We start from the raw sequence: 21147 nt of genomic DNA, 5'->3' as shown, positions 1-21147 counted from the left end.
CTGAGTCCTGAACCACTCAGTATCAGGTGAACCTGAGTCCTGAACCACTCAGTATCAGGTGAACCTGAGTCCTGAACCACTCAGTATCAGGTGAACCTGAGTCCTGAACCACTCAGTATCAGGTGAACCTGAGTCCTGAACCACTCAGTATCAGGTGAACCTGAGTCCTGAACCACTCAGTATCAGGTGGTCCGGTAGTAGCATATTTAAACCAGCCAGTATCTCGGGCACTATAGTAACATATTTAAACCAGCCAGTATCTGGGGTACTATAGTAACATATTCAAAGTTAAAACATGTTACTACAGGACCACCGGATACTGCCCTTTTTGAATTTCAAACCAGGCAGTATCCGTTGGTCCTGTAGTAACATATTTTAACCAGGCAGTATCTGGGGTATTATGGGAACATATTTAAACCAGGCAGTATCTGGGGTACTATAGGAACATATTTAAACCAGGCAGTATCTGGGGTACTATGGGAACATATTTAAACCAGGCAGTATCTCCCGGCCTGTATCAAAAATATCTGGTGTTAGTACATACTACACGTGAACCTCTTAAGATGGCGCAATATTGCGCCATCTTAAGAGCGAGATCTTAATATCCCAAGATTGAGATCGAGACATTAATAAAAACTAATAAACTGCTAACAAAAATAAATAAATCCCGGCAAAAAGTGGTATCTTGTTCATTTTTGGAGTGTTCAAATGTAGTTTACACTAAAATATACCTCAGGCCCTGTGAATAGTGGGGAATAGCCCCACTATTCGCTTTGCCTTAGGCTAATGATTGTTAAGTCAGGGCCATCTTTCCCCCAAGGTAATCTAGATAACCCGAGGAAACAAACATACATAACGGAGTCAAGTACTGCTTAACCACCTGAAATAGTAACATCAAATATATCAATGTCTACAGATCTTGTCTAAGGGTGAAAACCACTAGTCTGTGCAAATTAAAGTAAATGTTTTCAGAAGCAGAGCTCAGCAAAATAGAGACAAAGTAGAGCAGTGTTGTGTCTTAGTCACCGGGGAGGATGGGCTCTGGGTCCCGTTATGCTGACAACAGGACTATAGTGAGCAGGGCAGTGCGCACAGGCCTGCTGTAAGATGATCCAAGCGGCTTGCTATGGAAAATGTGGCATGAGGACAGTCCTGCAAACGCTCCCAACTCTGACCTCTGCCATTCTCCAGCTAAAGACTTGAAAAGCTCTCAAAAGGGCCACAACGGCGAGCTCGGCGAAAAGAACAGCACTGAATGGCAGGTTTCACGTTACTCAATGTCCTTCTGCACAGTTTATGACCCACGGCATCACTGGCTGTCATTCATCCACCGCGTTCCCTGAACACACGACTGCCAATACATGTAAAGAACCACATGTATGCAACGGACAGTTAAGATGGTGCATGCCGTCTGCCTTTCTCTGTCTCTCTCACGGTCTCAATCTCCCCTGTTGTATCACTCTCTGGCCGTTTTAACTCTCTCTGGCTGTCTCACTCTCTCTGGCCGTCTCACTCTCTCTGGCCGTCTCACTCTCTCTGGCCGTCTCACTCCCTTCAGATGTATTCCCCTCTGCAGCAGTCTCACACTCTGCAGCAGTCTCACTCTCTGCAGCAGTCTCACTCTCTGCAGCCGTCTCACTCTCTGCAGCAGTCTCACTCTCTGCAGCCGTCGCACTGTCTCTGGCTGGCTTCCTCCCTCCGGACCTCTCACTCTCTCTGGCGGCAGGTCATAGCTGCAGGGTGAATTAGCACCGGAAGGTGACATGCTGGGTGGGTCACGCCAACACTCGGTAGTGCTGGAAAGAAAAGGCACCAAAGGGAACTACAGTTTTCCTCAGGCCCTCCTCCTCCTCCTCCTCCTCCCACCCCCTGGGCCAGGCCACCCGATACGGACACACAATCGACTTGAAGGCCTGGAAAGAGAACAGCTGGCGGCATAGATCAGGAAGAAAGACCCGGCCACAGACAGAGGACAAGCCCTGTCTCAAACACATTGTAAACAGACCAATAGGACGGAGTACCCCCCGCACGCCCGCCGCCCGCCTGCCAGCAACCCCCACCCCCACACACAAACACGAGTGAGTGCACACTTGCACAAGAGAGAATTGCCAGCTACTGTTCCACTCAATGGTATACATTTCATAATGTCAAGTGTGGTGTCATTTACAACATTTTTGGACCAACCCAAACTTCAGGCTTCAAAGTCTGGCCTTGTATTCTTAAATGTGTGGACCTGATCCATCATTGACATGGGAAAATGTGGCCCATGTATAGTATACACTGGATGCGTTAATCCATCCGCCATTTCAAAATACGATGATTCATGCATAATTAGTCAAAGAATGGTCAGATAAAGGTCATGTGACCACACCACAATGACCATCTGCAGGTTGGATAGAAGAGAGTGCATGTCCCGGTTAGGGCATCAAGAGCCATTCAGAAGCACATCAGGAGGGGGTTGTGAGGACCACATGGTCCACAGACCACAAAGCAGGCCTTTCAACGCAATATGAGAGAAAGGAAGGATCATTGGATGATGAGTGTTGTTCATCAGCAAGAATACAAATGTCTGAAGCAACCTCGCGTCTGTTGTTGTTATTGATAAAACTGAAATGAACACCACAAAATCTGGTTGAAACTCAATATGACCATGTGCCAGAGACTGAAGCAAAAGGATCCATTAGGATGAATAAAAAACAACATAAATCATCGCAGTGAATTAAAAAGCTATTGTGGCAACATAATACACCCGAGTTTTGATGAATGACAGCATGTGTGTGTGTTCGTGTGATTGGAGTATGTGTGTGTGTGTGTGACTCCACACTTTGGCCGATGATACTGATAATAATCACTGTATACTATTGTGCAAAATGAATGTCTGGCCGTCAAAACCGCATTAACCAGCAGCAGTGTCTGATGTGACACTCTTGTGACACTGTGTTGTTTTGTCATATTGAACTATGCTTTTAAAAACAAAAACTCCTGCTGTTTAAATGTGTGTTGGAGAAGAAAGTGGCTGAAATAAAAGGTTTGTGTGTGTGTGTGCATTGGTGTGAGTCGGAGGGCCAGAAAACATACTTTTGTGTTTCTCTTCCAAACGGTGTTTGAAGTTCCCCATTCATCCCTAGTGTAGAACCAATGATTTGCATTGACGTTTGTCAAGGGCCCAATATAAAAAACAAACTCCCAGATGAAGTCAATTGAGATCATTCATTAACATTACACTGAGTAGAGTGAGCGTGCCTTTCTAGGACAGTGAATTCGTTCATCTGGATCATTATACGTGTCTCCCCAGGAACAGAATCCTGGATGGTTACGATAAACTACAAACAAAGATAAATTGTCGTGTTGACAAATCGCTGGGGCATGGCTTCGTTAGGCTGGTTTGTTTGGGCTGTTCATTAAAATGAGGTGAGTCAGGGGTCAGGGACGTGCTGCAAAAGTTTGTCTCGTTGGGCCGAGTGCCCGCCACACACTGCGGCGACCCAAGCCCAATGCAGTGCTTTGGTCCAAGGCTGACATTTGTCTGCCAATTCCATTAAGTTTGAAGCGTATCGGTGATGCTAGCCTAGCACTGTTCTCAAGCACCTGGGCTGAAGGACTATCTGGAACGCATAGACCCCAACCAAAGCCTTGTTTTCAGGTTTCAAGGTGCCTTTAAAGTGAATTGGTTAAATTGCTCTAGAGAAGAATTATAATAATAACTGCCTCCACATAAAACAATCCACTTTCTCATTTATCGATCAGTATGCAAGTATCTCAATACACTGTTGTCAGATGAGATCGGCTGGTTCAATTGGGCCGCTAGACAAGACAAGATTTTAAAATCACCACATCTTGGATGCATGGATGAAACGGCCATCTCAGAGAGGATCAAGAAAACTGGTACGTTTGTCATGAAGAAATTACTAAGCGTGCCTGCCATAGTCTATATTACAGAACCTCAGACGGCTTGGCAGTAAATAATTGCAGTAATGCAGCCACCTGCATTATACCAAAGCTGTACTCCATGAGATGCAGGCAGCATATATATCTATATCTATATCTATATATGCCACACAGGGTTCAAGTCAACAGAAAGGAAGTGAAGCTGTTCTGTGGTCGGCCTCAGTGGTCTCAGCGCCACGATCAATCCTGTGTTTGCACGTACGAGGAAAGGTGCAGCCCCGTCAGCCTGACTGAGCGTGGTGTGTGGACGACCACAGGCGCTCCTTACTTCTGCTGCAGGTCGTGGAGGCTCTGCTCAGCCCTCTGCAGGCCCTCCAGGTCGGTCATCATCTTCTTCATGTGGTCCTTGGAGTAGCGGTTCTGGATGAAAGCAAACCAGCAGCCGCCCATGCCGATCACTATGGAAACCACCAGCATGAAGTCCTTCAGGTGGTTGTGCCTGTTCACTGGGATGGGGGGGGGGGGGATAAAGGGTGTGTTAGTTTAGTATGACACCGTAGAGCACAGCTTCTTCCTTATGTGGCATGATCGCTAGAAATGTGGACGTAAATTAGCCAGCGGAGTGTGGACATAACTTAAGTCACAGAAGCTACGCACACCAAGAAGGTCACTGACGAGTTTGGGGCTCCACCTGATTCCAGCTCAGCGGTGCGTCTATTTCAGGGGCCGGTGGCTGCTAATGATCAACAGCCCGTTAATGACCAGCGGACAGGAAGTGAGCGGGACACGGGGAGGGAAGGTGGAGAACACAAGCCCGACTTTGCCGTCCCGCGTGTCCTCTGAGCAGCTGTGGATTGAGGGGCCAGTGTCCCCTGTCATAATGTCACCAGGAAGGGACTCACGGTTGCTCAATTCCTCACGCTCCCAGCCAGCCAGGCAGCAGCCAAAGCCGTTTAGAACCAGTCTCCACCGCAGCCTCACATACAGTTCATTCAAAAAACATACTCCATTCACAGAAAACTGATTATACATTTAAACAAAACGGATGTTGCTGTGTCGAAATAATTGCATCTCCATCACAGTGCGGATGCGTTACGCATGCAGGCCTCACAACAGGGTACTCTGACGTTTCCGGTGGGCATTTAAACGGTTTGTGGTGAAGAATAGGTGGCCCGTAGCAATAGTACAGACGAAACCTTGATGCTTCGAAAGGTCCAGAGAGACCAGTCACCATTTACTCAGAAAGAGTAAATGTTATGATCCATCTCAATTCAAGCTTTTAGCACAAGAGTGCAGCCAAACGTCTTCATTTGTGGCTGTCAAACTAGTCATCTTGGCACCGACCTTGACTTCATACTTCTCTCCAGTATATTAAAGTATATGAAAGGACTCTCTGAAGGAAGAGTCACACAAGGAGTGACCAAGCACAGGTGGTTGCTTTGAAGGCCAACCGTTAAAACTAAACATTATGTCTCTGCAAGTGTGCTGGAATGTCACTAGCTCGGTGGTCCAGGGGCCGTTGTTTATATCAGTATTCATTTCCATAGTATTTACATCAGCAACAAACAGCAAATCACAGTACAAATTGGTGAAAGCAGCAGGAGTGAGCCATGGGCTGGACTGAGCCATGCTCTGAAGATGGTGGGTTTGGATTCAGCTTCTCCTTTAGATCTTGTAAAGGAGCACAGTGGGGAGACAACCGCAGATTCATGGCAGTAGGAGAACTTCAGAGACATTTTCTCCAAACATTCCAACACAATCTAGAGGAGAAAGACACTCTCCCTTTCATGTAAAAATGCCTAGTGCATCTTTAGCAAGTGCATTTTGAAAGCTACATGCTAGCCGGCCCTCTACCGTTTTATTTCAGTTGCAATGCACATACTTTGTTCCCTCATAAACACTGCATGGCTGTCTCTTCGAAATGCCCTGTAGACAGCCTGAACTGACGTCTAATTAACCATCACAGACAAAAACAATGCGTTTGTGTTCCTCTGTGTGTGGTGAACGGCTCAATTAGTTGTTAAAGAAAACCAAATCAAAAGGCACCCAGCTTGGCATTGCTCTTAACCATTACACAAGTGTCCACTTCTGGGGGACATTAGCATACATCCATTGTGAGAAGTGTCTTAACATGCTGTTGCTATGCCCAGTCAGCCCATTAGACAGCTGAAGGGCAGCTCCCTGCATGTGAAGGGCTGTCAAAGCCAGACTTTCCTCTTAAATGGCTGCTCTGGCAAGCACCCTTAAACAAAGGACCCATGCAATTTCCAGGACACTAAACACACTTCCGTTGATGAGACACGATCTTCTGAATGTCTAGGGCTAATAATGCGTGATTCATGTACTTACACCCTTGTTGTCATGATTGATAAAAAAAAAATGGATCCTGCTACCTTAACACAATGCTAGCCAAACAAACCGTGCCCAATTCCCTGTCTTGCCTCGTTATCCGGGGAAAAAAACAATCCCCCCCATTATTTCTGAATCACTACATTGGCTTTGCACAAACATGCCCCGTCACATGAGGGGGTGCCAGGGAGAGGAGCAGTGGAGCGGCGGGCTCAGGAGGGGAGAAACCTGACCGTTCACATTCTTCCGCGGCAGTGAGGAGACAAGGCGCAGAGAGGTGTGTCCAGAATAGAAATCAACCCGCCACTCCACTTCCTGGAGTTTAGAGCGCGAGCCTCTTGAGCTAGCGCCTGAGCTACAGGTGGAAGTGCAGAACTTTTTTTTTTTTTAACCACATAGCATTTGTTTTTTGATGCCGTGCAGGCCGCATTTCAACCATTTCCCACAGCAGAAATCTTTATTTTTTTATCGCAACCATTATCCCAGTAAACATCTCTACTGGGAGCCACCACTGTACATGGCCTTTCAGACTCTTCTGCCTTGCTTTCAATTCATTAGTTCCCTTGGGCTTAGGAGGAGCAAGCTGTATTTATTTTTTCAGATAGAAATTTTCGAAAGTGTAATTCGAGAAATAATAATGACCTGGCCAATTCCTATTGTGTTTGACTTCCAAAGGAACCATCCATTGAATAGATTCCAGTGTGCGTGACCTTTTGCCCATATGCTCATACACATTGGAGCGGGATCAGAAGGCTTGTGGACTAGGTTTTGTACTGCATCAGAAAAGCACACAAGTCTTGGTTTTACTGGCACAAAGGCTGTTATGAAACCAATGTACAAATTGGAGGAGCTATTTAGTTAAGTTAGTGTTTTCTTTCTGGATGGCCATTTTTTTTCCAGAGTCAGTCAGCAAGTTAAAACTGACTTCAAAATGCTTGTTGCAAATATAGGATATTTATACACGATGACACAGGAAATGGTTTGCTTGCATACTACCAAATACAATGTTACAATACTGTTTATAGTACACATTCAATTAGTAAAAGGACACACACACACACACACACACACACACACACACACACACACACACACAACCACACACAACACACACACACACACACACACACACACACACACACACACACACACACACACACACACACACACTTTGTAAAGTGGTTTGAGCTCACGGCCATAACCGCAGTCGTTCAGGTGGTTCAGGTTTGTCGTTCTTTAGTCTCTTATCGTTTGATACATATCTTGTCAAGTGTGATGGCATGATTGTGTTCACCACAAACGTCCTCAGGGAGGACAGTATATAAATAAAACTGAATCTAAATAGATCCTATCTATTCTAACATAACTAGCGCCGTGCTACATATTACCAATTGAAATTTCTATAGAATTAGCGTACATTAAGTCGACAACATCAAACTTTCGCTCTCCCCCGCCTGTACAACTCATATGGTTTGCAGTGCACCAGTTTTGGCAGAGCAACTGTTCAACAAAGAACCCCTTTGTGCAGCGCCGTACAAGAGGGAGGGACATATTTGGTCTTTCATTTAACAGTCAGCCATCCATAAGACCTTCGAAACCTGTCAGAAGTTGCTCAGAGTTAACAGTATTCCACCCTGCCCTCACCAGGCATTACAGTAACAGCAAGAGACGATCGTCTAAATCAGTCATACTCAAGTAGCGGCCCGCGGGCCTTTTGTGGCCCGCGGGGTGTCTATTAATGGCCCTCGAGCTGTTTTGAAAAGTTGTTTTAATTATAAAATAAAAAAAAATAAAAAAAATAAAAAATCGTGCTGGGCGCTCTTATTTTGAACCCGCGCGCCGCAATCTCAATACGAGGCTGGGGGTTGCAACGATAAACAGATAGCACTCCAGCCCACAGACCGCTCCAGCCCTCCCAAACTCGAAGTAGACAGTCCATCTCAGCAGCAGTCAAGGCCGATTTGGGTCGTTTTAGACGCAGAGACGTAAGCACGTAATTTTACACAAGGGTATTGTTTAGACAAGTTTTGATTTACGGTTCCTTTAAGGTTCCTTAAGGATTGCGCGTTGTTGCAAGGGGATTCTCCCGCCAGAACAGTAGGGGGAGCAATGAACGAATCTGTGGGCGTGGAAGTGGAAATCGCTGGCTTGTTTATATTTATAAATATCATAATTCGTTCTTGTGTTTTCTTCTTCTCCTTCTTCAAAATTCTTCATTTGCTTCCGTCACGGCCTTTTAAAAATGGCGCTATTATGCTGTAAAACCGGAAATGTGAGACTCCTGAAAGGATGTGGTTAGCTGGGCCAATCACAGTCTTGCGAGCTGCGTAGGGCCGTAGTGTTTTAGTCGCATAGTCAGGAATTTTGGCCGACGCACTTAAGCACGTAAGGGGGATATTTTACCAGCGCAAGGGGGGGTTATGTATCTTACGTGCTTACGCGTTACGTCTAAAACAGAGCATATATCGGCCTCAGTCACACGTATACCGATCGGCCCCTTGAGTCACTGAAAATAAAATGTGTGGCCCCTCATAATTTCTACTTGAGTACCCCTGGTCTAAATCATCCATTCCCATATCCATAGGATGCAGGCAAGTATCTAGTAAGTAGTTTGGACTGTTATTGAAATATTTATTCGTGTTCCGCCCTGAGAGGGCCAGGATTAGTGTGTGTGTGTGTGTGTGTGTGTGTGTGTGTGTGTGTGTGTGTGTGTGTGTGTGTGTGTGTGTGTGTGTGTGTGTGTGTGTGTGTGTGTGTGTGTGTGTGTGTGTCATGTAAACTCACTGAGAGGGGCTCCAAAGAGGACGGTATCAAGGGATTTGAGCTGCAGCTTCTGCACATGGCTGCGGTCCAGCATCTTCAGAACAGCCAGGGTCAGAGTGGCATTCTTCACCGCTAATCTGGGAAAGCAATAAAAGAAGGTGACATTTTAAATGCTTTGACACTTGAAAAACGCAGACCCCTTTTTTACTATGAGGATTTTCTTATTTCAATTGACGCACTTGACCACACGTTTCACAATTATATTCAAGTACCAAATTTATTTTTGGCTTGTAGTCATATTTTTAGGTCTAATTTCCTCCATCTTATATTCAAAGTACAAGTAAAAGTTGTATTCATTATTGTTCCACGTGACATCTGCAGCCAAGTAGACTCACACCATGACCTGAATGACCAATGTCATATCTCATGTTCCTGGGGCTTTCTGAGGCAGTGGAAAGGGGCTTATAGAGTGAAGCCAGGCCTGTGATGCCCCGGGTTAACAGCCCGGCCCACCCCACCACAGCGCACCCCTCTAGGCTTCCATTCAGCCAAATGGAACCAGTGACCTCAACACTTCCTGTGCTAGATACCATCCAGTTCATGTGGTTGTAAACGCCTTACAACTCATATTCATGATAAAAACGTACGTAGTACCAAGCAAGTATGGTTCAAGATTGCGTATGCTTAAAAAAAAATGTGTAGCTATTCTACTGCTAAAACTCATCAGCAGATTTGCTAAATAAATAATTGCAGCAAAGAGTCAGTTGTTTTTATTACTATGCATTTCCTTTTGAATGGAATGCTGGGCTTCATAGTTTTATGAACGACCTGCACAGACGGGCAATACTAACCTAGACTATTCCATCGGTAGCACATTGAATTGAAAAGCAGTGGAGTTTGCAGATTTTATACACAAATTGAACAATGTCATATAACAACACCTGTATTACAAGACTTACCTTGGCATGACGCTGCCATTAAATTGCATCTTGCGAAATACTTCCACATACTGCGGCAGTTCCACGCATGTGATCAACCATTCCACCACTTCATCCAAAGTCCAGTTGTACACTGCAAGACATCAACATACATAATGGCTTTAGAAAAAGGGGGTTGGGGACAGTTCAACACAATGCTATGGAAACGGTACTGCACTCCAGCACACATCATCACATACAAACCAATCTGTGAACCGACTCAATAGTTTAAAAGCATAGCAGAGTTTAAAGCTCACTCAAATAAGGACACCAGCTACATAAGCCGTGGTATCAGCCTAACAGAACAGATTACCACTGAATGCCATAAATATGAATCACTATGTGGAGCAGTCAGCAGCACGCAGGCAGTGGTGGAACAACAACCCGTGTTTGCTCTCCTGGTTTTATACACTGCAAGCTGTAAGAGCCGGCCAGCCCGTAGCCTTGATCAGGAAATCCCTCCGAGTCCTGACAAGCTGCTGCAATGCAGAGCAACACGGCCTTCACAACTACAGGGGGGGTCTTGCAGGGGAACTGGAGGGAAAACCAGCGCTGGCATTAATTTAGGGTCGGGGGGGGGGGGGAAACACAGCGGAGTATACTCAGACTCCACTCTGACAGAGCAGTTTCGATAAGCAGCAAGCGAAACAGGAGGGGTATGTGATGTGTCGTGTTGTCTAGGAGTGTGTGCGTTGTGTTGACAGGTTCAATGAAGCCCTGCCCGAGCCGAGAGAGCGCTGGGGATAAGACGCACGCAGATAGGTTTCCTGCCTACCACCGGCGTGTTTTTTAGCTGTTGCTAGCTGATACACCACTTTGCTGTTGTGCGAGTGGGATGATTATATAAAAGCGGGCTCCAAAGCATAGACAACATCAGCCTTTCGAGAAACATTGCAGAACTTCAGGGTGGGTGTTCTCCGAAGCCCGCGGCGCCGCATTGAGTTGGTTAGCGTCTGGGAGGTGTTTAAAAGCACAATAGAAAAACAGTGACGGCTTTAAAGCATCAAACACATGGGCTGAGCCTGAGCACATCAAAGTGAGAGGCAGCCCTGCAGAGAGCAGGGAGGCAGTGAGCCGATGGCGGCACCAGTGTCTCGGTGGGACGGTACCTTCTGAGCCCTTCCACGTCTTCCACAGGTCCTCCACGCTGATGAACTGGTCGTCCCCGTGGAAGGTGTTGTGCTTGGCCTTCGGGTCATGGTAGTTGAGGTCCTCCCGAAGGAACTGTGAGGGGGGTTGGGAGAGAGGGGTGGGGTGGACAGGAAGCGGAGGAATGAGGGCGCACTCACACTAGGCCATCTGTACCGTGCCCAAGTCCGTGTCACACCTGTACCGTGCTCAAGACTAGATGGTTTGGCTGGTGTGAGCACGCCAACCGTACAGTTCAATTCCGTGGCCTGAGCACACTTGGGAGAGATGTGCTCAGGCCACGGTGCAGATGCTAATGAGCCGACACGCGCACACGCACGGCTACGCAACCTGAGCTGGATGACGTATAGTCCGATGGGGCCCTTCTTTAAGTTAAACAATAAACAATCCATGACGGCAATGACGGCAAGCGGTTCACGTTGGTTGGTGCGATAGGGAAGTTGAGTTTTTGATCACGCTTTGGCGCCGAACGTGACGCCATCCCTTTCGTTCCCAAGCCTGAGGCTATCTGCATCCCTCGAATAGCATGGCAGGGTTGCCATGACAACACTGTCTCCTATCCATGTCCTGGGGACAGCTGGTTTGCGGCGATCAGCCAAAAAGGGATGAATAACGATGACTGAAATGATTGTAAACCTAGACATATACGTCTCACACACACTCTGATTTGAACACAGGGACTCAGTGTTTTTGAATAGAATGTGGCCATTTGTTGGTCTTTGATACAGCGAGCCCTAACCCTATACATTAAATGGGACAATAATGTTTGAGCCTCTTGTGGATCCTGCACAAATAGAAGTCTAAGTGGTCTGTGTGGACATGCCCGTCAGAAAACGAGGGTCATAAAAACAGTATAAATAGCTTAACCGCCTAGGACTGTTGCTTACCCATGTATAATGAGGACATCCGGGCGTGTCTAGTAATGCCTCGGTCTGAATTGCGTCACAGCCGTGGTGACGTGACTCAAGTTTGCTGATAACAAAGCTCTTGCCCCGGTCTCAAATTTATTGAATAGGATGACTCACGTGAACTCAAGTAGTAAGGGAGTTATTCATTTTGCAGCAATCTTGTTTCTAAAGGCTAGAGGAGTGGACGGACTAATAGCGGAATGATTTGAAAAGTATTCCCGTTTGTATTTTTTATATCCCCTGTCCTACAATACTATGGGGTAGGACAGAGGTTGTAGAAAATGTACCCATCAAATGTGTACATTTGACGTGATTATTAACGATAATAAATTGTTCTTTCCTTATTGGATAATATAAGCCTAATGTTCTTCTTAAGTTAATGATTAGATAGACAAAGACACCCATTAGCCTCTAAGAGTGGTTAGAACCCCTGACACATAATTTAACCTGGCTTCTCCAAAGGCAACAGGAAACTAGACGGAAATCACAACCTACATTATTCAACAGGCAGAGAGCATTGTCTTTAAGAGCTACTTGGCATTGTGGGCCTTCCATGTCAGTGATCACCACCAAATAGCAACATGTGTGTGAGTAACATTGCACTTGAGGGTTATCTAGAAGTCAAGTGGGTCATTGAATGTGCACAAAGGGTTGAGATTGGAGAGCAAAGGGCCTTCTTCCTCTGTCTTCCAAAGGGTCTAGAAGGGGCACAAGGTCTCTCAGCTGCTACTGGGAGTGACACAGCAGAGCTGAGCTCCAATTGAAAGGGACAGCAGCAGACCGCCTGCAAAGGTTTACATGGCAGCACAATGGGATGTATAGCACATGCTGTAAAAGTAATGACTGGTTTTGTTAAAGATAAAGTTTGTGAAGTTAAATCCAAGTTCATTTCGTTTTAGAGTTTGTGAAGTTTGGTTCACACTAAGCTGTATGATGTATTAGATGCCACTGAAAATATTGTAGATGTACTGGAATTGTTTCATAAGAAAATGAAGGGACTTGTATGGTAGAAAGACCATGAGGTTGGTAACACACTGGCCAAGATCAGTCGACAGAGGCCACTAAACAATGCAGAGGAAGTTAATTGTTGACTACCAAAGGAATAACTCAATCAGGACAGCGCTGAAGCAAGTGTAGGATAATGGTCCACTTCCTGTGGGACATTCACAGGGCTATACATTACAAACCTTGTTCATCGTGCTTAGTGATGGCCTCAGGTGAACAACGATTGCAGTCATATCAATGACTTTCTACATTTTTATTATGATCTGTAAACGGCCGCTGTTGCTCCAACCCGAACACATGATGAAGAGCCTTGCTAGCCACTCACCCCGTCCGTCTCCAGCACATCCACGTTCCCGTTTGCGTCATCGTCCATCTGCTTGTGGATGCTCCGGATGGCTTCGAAGCTCAGGACGGCGTTCTCTTCATGGCAAATGAGCGGATCGATGCGGCACAGTTCTGTTGGAAGATACAAAATCATAAAACTTTTTTTTTCGGAACACACACACACAGCTGATGACAGATGGGTCCTTAAAGATTTGGTAATGTCTCGCCATTTAAAGATTGGTCAGTTACTATTCTCTACCAATTCTGGAGTAATAAAAATGTTTAACCTTAACAAAAACTTTTCTTTTTAACAAAAGAAAATGCACTATTTTGGATATTAGGCTTGAGATGGAAGAGGCTATTTCACAATGGAACGTCCCTGGGTGAAAGCAATTACTTGACAGACACTAATTGGACACAGCAGCTGAAATAAAGTGCACAAATCAATCAGTTTAAGGATCGTTGCTGCTGAAGCAAGATCAGGTTACATTCAGATCCATGTTATCAGAAGAGGAAGGTAGAAATTAGACCTGGTGTGTGTATTCTAACCAAGAAAGTACTTGAATCATGGTGTCGTTTTACACCATTTGATATTTTGACATTATATGTTCTTGCAAGCAGCATTAAAGATTGAAAACGATAGATTCATATCACATTAAAACATGCATAGTGAGGTGTACAGAATAGATAAGAGGCCGTAAGAAAGATGTGAGACATTTAGGCTTAAAGAACCACACCTTTGTCATCAGATTACTCACGTGCATTCAACTGTTTCTTTACAATGTCTGAAATATGTGAGTTTCTAAATGGCAAACCTTTCCCACTTTTGAAAAATTTCAACAAAGTATATAATGGTTTTTTCCCGGCTGTCGTCAATTCTGAACTGATTCTTTCTTTTTGAAAAAAGAGGACGTAGGGAAACAGGAAGATTGATTTGATGGTGGGCACAATTATCTAGTCTGTTTGTTTGGATAAAGCATTCCTTCACAGGACGCATGTTGTTGTTATGGAGATGACAAGGTTGTCGAATACAGATTGAAATGTGACCCAAGTAAGTAGGATCATTTCAAGTAATTTTAAATCTTGTCTGGCCATTGCAGCACAGTGTTCCTGTACATGTTTTGGAGACCCAAAGTTTCTGTTTGCTCGGAAATTCCTGTTCACCTCTAGCTCATAATGTCAACTGCTGCGACAATAAAGAAGGGACTACCCAAGTTTCAGGAAGTCAGCACTTGCTTTCTCTTCCCCTATCAGAGGCCCATCACAGGGCTGGCATTATCCGGATTATGAATCCCACCAGCAGGGCCAGTCAGACATCAGTGTGTTCTCCAATTTCTCCTCAGGGTATTGATGTGAGCAAATAGGTTCCTGCCTTTCAGGACCCAAGGAAATTAAAGTGCATGTTTCAGGTTCCTCCAAACTGTTACAGGCGGAGATGTACATCCTGCCAGAAGTTTGTCAAAGGGGCTGTGTAATGAGTGAGCTTTTCATGATGTGATAGTTGATGACTTTGCTGCTGGAATTTTGGCAAAGTCACAGTCCACAGTACTGAGTCCTTCCTTCTCTAAATCAAACCATTGAGATTCTCTGATAAAGTAAAATAAAAAGACATCTATATATTTGTAAAAAACAAACTTCACAGGCTAGTAAACCTCACAGATATCACGCAGCCAAGATAATATAATGTTACTCAATGGCCATGTCTGCAGACCATGTTAATAACAAATGACTCCCGACCCAGTGCAAAGGATTATCTAAGAAGTTAAAAGGCTCCGCTGCACTGCAGCAAGCAGTAAGGCCACAGACTACTACAAAGCTCTTCAATACCAGCTTTATCTTCTTAATGAGAGGAGAGATATGTGCCTTCTGCTTAACCGATGCAGCAAAAAGACCTAGATATTAAGCAGCAACGAAAATCTTTTAATGAATTACTTAATACATGTTTAGATGCATGCCTTCACATTTCAATATCAGGAGATAGGAGGATTAAAGGATGATAGTAAACTCAACCTTACTGGCTGTCCACTCTATCAACTTATGCACGAGATCTCCATTGACACTGCTATTCTGTTAGTTATTTGCATCTATTGAAATATTATGCTATTCTTTGACTCTTGCCAGGGGTCGGATGCAGTGTGTCAAATGCAGTGCTGCCTTTCACTACTTCTGCAATCCCCCATTCAAAAAACAAGTTTATTAATAGTGCTAAGGTACCTTGGTGGATAGCTGGATAGTTCTTATTCCAACCCACGAACAGTACATTTGGTACAGTACAACAAATATACGGTATCAAATGCCCCAATCTGTTACGCATGTACCTGACAAGCAAGAATGTCAACATTTGCCTGCCATTTAATTTCCAAAGATTTTATGTCTACCTCCATATATTTGGAGAACAATACATGTTATGGCCGGCCTAGGAGAACCAGCCATGACCATGGATGTTGTCCCCACCCTACTCAAATTCCCTCAAATAAAGGGAAGGTTTGTAGCAAAAACATTTGGACTTCATTTTGAGGGACGGTCAAGTATTTTATTATGCACAATAGCATCCTGGAATAGGCACAGTGCTTGGCGATGAAAAAAATAATAACTTTGTAGCCCATTGCAAAGTCACCCTAGCACAAATCCACTTCCTGAAAACAAAGAATGGCAACTGCTCCAACTGAACAGTGGGAACAACGCTAATTGTAACAACTCCAACTGACTCAGTTGTTCATTAGTCCAAACCATTGAACTAGCTAGCTGGGCCCTCTTGACTCTGTGCCACCATCTCTTATAGGACAGGGCTTAACAGAGAATGTCTGCATGACTATTCTCAGTGTGGCTACATTTAGAGCCTCGACAATGTAATAGAAGTAATGCAATCTCTTTAGTCTGGTGGTTGCCCCCGAGAAACGAATACTACACGAAACAAGTTACTCAATAGTTGAGTCATTATTGGTGCTTACCGCCTCCATTGTCAGCATGGTGATGGTCCGATGAAGATCCACTGCTCTTTTCGGGCAAACAGTCCCCAAAGACACACAAGCATATAATCCATAGGGTCACCAGTTTGCTGAACTCCATAACTGATGTTTGCTGGAAAAAGAAGAACAAGTCGTTGAATGGCAGTCACTGATTGTCTGACAATGCAAAGATACCAAGCCTGACTGCCAGACATAAACCCATGCAGATCACATCATGTCGATGTGTCCTTCCTGCTTCCCTCAACCCTGCAGTTCCGCAACAACGTTACCCAGTTGCAGAATATAATTAAGGGTTATATAAAGACCAAACAAACAAACACTGTTGTATTATTTCTGCATTTAAAAATCGACCCCGTGTCACAGTAAATCGTGATACGGTATGACATTACATGAAAGCATACCACACGCACACACACACACACACACACACACACACACACACACACACACACACACACACACACACACACACACACACACCACACACACACACACACACACACACACACACACACACACACACACACACACACACACACACAAAAGTGACAGCTGCCTAAACAACACTGCCATGTCCTGCCAGACGCCGACGTCTACCATGCTAACCCCTGGTTAGCCAACGTTACACACACACACCGACAGCCAACGATATCGTTTTCTTCCCATAGTATATTAAAGATGCGATACGATGACATCCACGGAGCACCGCTTCCTCTTACGGCAATGTTTCCCTGTTTAAACGGGTTAGCGTGTGGCTGGCCACATTTCCTCTATCAGATGCTAGCCAGCGACACCGTTCGCTAACCTGAGTAACGCAAAGGGAGGTAAGTTGGGGGCTACCGTTGCCTCTCCGGGCTGCTGTCCTCCCCCCGGGATGGCCGGCGTCCCTAGCACTGTTCCGTCATCCAAATGTGTGCTCTGTAATAATATAAATTAAATTACCTGTCATACACCCGCGCCAAGTGATCCGTGAGCTCAGCTCCGTGTTAACATTGCTGCGGATGATGATGTACTGTGGTCTGGAGTGACAGCGTAGCGGACTCCACCTCCTACTGCTGCTCTCCACCTCCTCCTCCTCCTCCTCTCCCCCTCCACCACCGAGCGGCTACCGGGCGGGCGAGAAATCCGCAGAATGCCGAGCGATCGTATTAAAGAGAGGGAGCGTAACGGTTACACCCGCCCTCCTGTCTCTGAGAACCTGTTCAAAATTGAAAATCACCGGGGAATCAACCTTTTGTGTCTGACTTGTTCAGACATATTGTGTTTTAATCATGACAAGATACTTTGATACCAAGTGGTCTGTTATTAGTTCAGAAGTCTCACAAATCCCACTTTAGATTAATATCTAAATTCTGAAGGCAGTCAGTCAAGGCGGCGGTAGAGTGTGTTCCCTCTTTTTAATAAAAGGCGACAATGGGAGAATGAAGGGTTTTCTTCTTCGCTTCTCTATACTTGTTTTGGCAGCGCTCCCCCCGCAGGATGGGGGTGGAGCTAAATTGTATAATCTCGGCATTCACCTCATTCTTTACAACTACGCCACCTGCGGGATTCCCTCGGTAGTCGGTCTAAGTAATAATAATGGTAAATACAGGCCTATAACCTTTTTATTCCACATTAAATCATGATCTTCAGAAAAAAACGAAGTCAAAACGACCTTTATGCGACCATGTCGTAGCAAACAGTTTTGTATTATTAATTGCAATGGCAATAGTCTGGTAGGTAAGGAGTAGAGAGTTTCATGTTTTATTTAAACCCTCTTTGACCTCGACCTCCGAACCCTAACCCCAAACTATTTAAAGTTTCTCCCAGCCCCATGTTTAGACTTGGCTTTGATATATTGTCAGTCCTTCAACTATAACACAGAAACTGCTTAGATAGGCATTGTCATCATTAAGCTATGTCAAACGATACATATGACAAGTAAAGTAAATAAATACATACAAATGATATCTTCTTGCTTGGGGAGGAAATTAAGTTGTTTTTTTCTTTCTTTTTTGAAGCTTCAATAAATCATACAATCGTTTAGTTTGCTGTCGATTTGGCTCAGGCCAGTCTTCATTTGAAAAAAATATTGGTTAAGTGGATTTAAATGCACAACGGTGTAATCCTTCATTTCTCAATTGAGAGAAAATAATACACTGAAACAAGTTTATTTTCATTTTATATATAAAGGCTATATATATAATTGTTCATTCATTTTTTGGGGGAAAATAGAGAACTGGTTTAATAACTTTGCAGAGGATGAATTTGACTGACACAAAAGTCCAAAACCAAAACATTGTTTTTTAAACCAAGGATGAGCTAATCCATAATCTTACACAGAAAAGAGTCAGAAATCCCACATGATTTGAAAAGTTACTGTTGTATTTACCATCATTTACCAGTAGTTATAAACCTAAGAGTGGTTTCAAATCGGATTGTTTAAAATATGACATATTATATATATATATATATATATATATATATATATATATATATATATATATATATATATATATATATATATATATATATATATATAAATAATATGTCATATTTTAAACAATCCGATGTATATATATTTATAAAGAACATCACTTTATTTTTGGTGAACCTCATTTTTTTTATATTAGGCCTATATAAAAGGTCACATCAGTTATCAAGAGCAGACAGAATATCCACAAGGGGCATTTCATAGCAACTGGGATGTTTTTCTGTCATCTTGTGAAAGATTGAAGGGACTTTCCTCTATTATAATATTGTCACTGAACTGGATGATTTGATGACATAATGGACCCAATGCATAAACAAATGGCTGATTCTACATCATCTCACTAATTCCTTCTGAACAGATGTGAGTATCTAAGGTATATATTGACCAGTGAACTGGCATGACTTGTAACCTGCGGTCCTCCAGTCAGAAGACTTTATCCTCATTGGGTGAAATGAGAATGAGCTCCCTGTTCTTGAAGTCCCATACAGCTGTGAGGTGGAAGGCCATGTTGGTCAGCACCACCAGATACTCAAACAGAGCAAAGAACGTGTAACCTTATGAACAGCAGGGAGAGGGAAAATAAGAATCACAGATTAATTAGCTGCATCTAAATCAATTTTTGCATAACCAACATAATATTTCTCTGTTTTGATTTAATTTTAAATATTTTTATATAGATTCTCAGCGATACATTTTGAATAAAAGTACACTAATATACTTACTTCCTTGTTCACAATACAAGTTGTGTTTCACGTAAAAGTACACGGCGAAGGCGCAGAATGAAATATTGAGGATTAAAAGACGAACTTTCCAAAGGTAAGACTTGCTATCCTGTAATAAATTAATAAATAAAACCACATTTAGAATAGGTTATAGGCGTACATTATATTGAGTTAAGAAAATAGGCTCTATTACTATTCTAATTTTAAAAAATATACAAAAATACTATTCTAAATACAAAATAAATGCACTGTTAAAAAAGTTATATTTTCATGTAATTTAAGTTGTATACTTGAATTAATGTTGAAGGGTTTCAAATAAAGGGCGTTACCTCTGGGTTTAGGGAAAACTTCTTGATGGTATTCCATAAGCGGCAGGTGATAATCATGTAGATGATGGAACTTATAATAAAGAGCACAAAGCCCTCCTTGTGTACAACTGAAGGTTCAACCGGTGATAGAGGGGATAGAGGGAATACATTTTTTATTACTTTTTTGTTTCTACAATCAAGCAAGACAAATAAAAAAAACATGCAAGATGCACACATCTCACACACAATCAACAATATATCAACAGTAAAGTAAAAGCGATTGTGTACCTTACTGCAATTGGGACAGTCTTGAAAAGACATACAAACATGTATCATTGATTATATGTTTTAAAAATAGACAGATATGGGTTTACTCACGGTATTTCTCATTGGATGACACATAAGTAAGTAATAACAGACCAAAGTTCTCCGAAATTGAGAAGGCCACATTTAGGAATACAAGCGAACTCTCTGGGAATTTGGAAGAGAAATGGCCCTTGTAAAATCGAAAGTAGGTGAAGGTCACCAGAAAGCGAGGTGCTGAGTGCAGACCGATGCAGAAACGCCAGATATTGCCCTCCGGTTCCAGGCTTATTGCTGCGCTTATCGATGGCAGATAATTAGGAACCTAAAAGCAGAACACAACATGATCAACGGACGTTCATTGCACTTTACGGCAGGCCTCATTGTAACAGTTACCCTGTGTGATCAGTGAAACAAAGAGAAGTTTATTGTGGGATGATATTACCTGACAATGAGTGCCAGTCGAGTCTTCAAAATGAAATATAGAGGATATTAAGACGCACGTAGTGAGGCCAACCAAAGGTAGAAACACAGTGCCCAAAACACAGGTGCTGAATGAGATTCTGATGGCCGGAGGTCGCTCATAGCCCAAGAAAGGGGAGACTTGTAGCATTCTGGATGGGAATGGATCAACGGGATAGGCCTACCTACATTTAAGCCATATCAACGATTATGTCCCGTTTTGACTGATTTGGTCAACGCTCAAGCATCGATCGGTTCATTCACTGGGGCCGACTATTCGAATTGTCAACAACGGCGTGTCTAAACCCAGCATGCGTTAAACTAAATTATTTTTTTAATAATGTAATAAATGCCTGACAATAACACCTGCATTCCTCTCCTATCTCTCGGACGGAAGCTGAGAGGAGAGAGTGCCGGTACCCGGAAGAGGACGATACAGCCAATCCAAGCACAGAGATCAACATGCATGGATGGGTAGCCTATTCAAATGTGTGTTTTCAATAAAAACGATGTCTCCTCCTTCACAACCAATAAAGCACCATCCAAC

At 43.7% G+C, this 21147-nt stretch overlaps 2 protein-coding genes across 4 annotated transcripts in view; both read right to left on the bottom strand.

The window, feature by feature from the left end:
- Positions 1-17405, bottom strand: part of stim1a (stromal interaction molecule 1a) — a 29702-nt gene extending 12297 nt beyond the window's left edge. Inside the window, exons 1-7 of one of the 3 annotated variants that reach the window (XM_056610928.1) lie at positions 17275-17405; positions 16315-16444; positions 13365-13495; positions 11087-11201; positions 9960-10071; positions 9022-9137; positions 4217-4394 (exon numbers count right to left, since the gene is read on the bottom strand). In XM_056610928.1, the coding sequence (XP_056466903.1) occupies positions 4217-4394; positions 9022-9137; positions 9960-10071; positions 11087-11201; positions 13365-13495; positions 16315-16432 (770 nt within the window). In that variant the 5' untranslated portion in view covers positions 16433-16444; positions 17275-17405. The remainder of the gene's footprint in view (positions 1-4216; positions 4395-9021; positions 9138-9959; positions 10072-11086; positions 11202-13364; positions 13496-16314; positions 16445-17274) is intronic. The other 2 variants (XM_056610926.1, XM_056610927.1) reach the window with 2 other exon arrangements.
- Positions 17406-19228: 1823 nt separating this feature from the next.
- Positions 19229-20751, bottom strand: LOC130406490 (post-GPI attachment to proteins factor 2-like). The gene is made up of 5 exons (XM_056612093.1): positions 20584-20751; positions 20214-20463; positions 19857-19963; positions 19528-19636; positions 19229-19359 (listed from the first exon to the last, which is right to left on the bottom strand). The coding sequence occupies exons 1-5, from the start codon at positions 20749-20751 to the stop codon at positions 19229-19231; spliced, it is 765 nt and encodes a 254-aa protein (XP_056468068.1).
- Positions 20752-21147: the final 396 nt, after the last annotated feature.

This window comes from Gadus chalcogrammus, chromosome 16 (genome assembly GCF_026213295.1).
Source record: "Gadus chalcogrammus isolate NIFS_2021 chromosome 16, NIFS_Gcha_1.0, whole genome shotgun sequence".
Taxonomy (NCBI): Eukaryota; Metazoa; Chordata; class Actinopteri; order Gadiformes; family Gadidae; genus Gadus; species Gadus chalcogrammus.
Note: the sequence above shows the minus strand (reverse complement) of the source record. Positions and strands in the feature narration are given on the sequence as shown.

Bases quoted from the DNA above. Each gene is read 5' to 3' on its own strand.
- LOC130406490 (XM_056612093.1), bottom strand. From the start codon at position 20,751: ATGCTACAAGTCTCCCCTTTCTTGGGCTATGAGCGACCTCCGGCCATC. The intron at 19,964-20,213 runs GTGAGTAAACCC...TTGAACCTTCAG, and splicing joins GTCATCCAATGAGAAATACC to TTGTACACAAGGAGGGCTTT. The intron at 19,360-19,527 runs GTAAGTATATTA...GCTGTTCATAAG, and splicing joins CTTGTATTGTGAACAAGGAA to GTTACACGTTCTTTGCTCTG.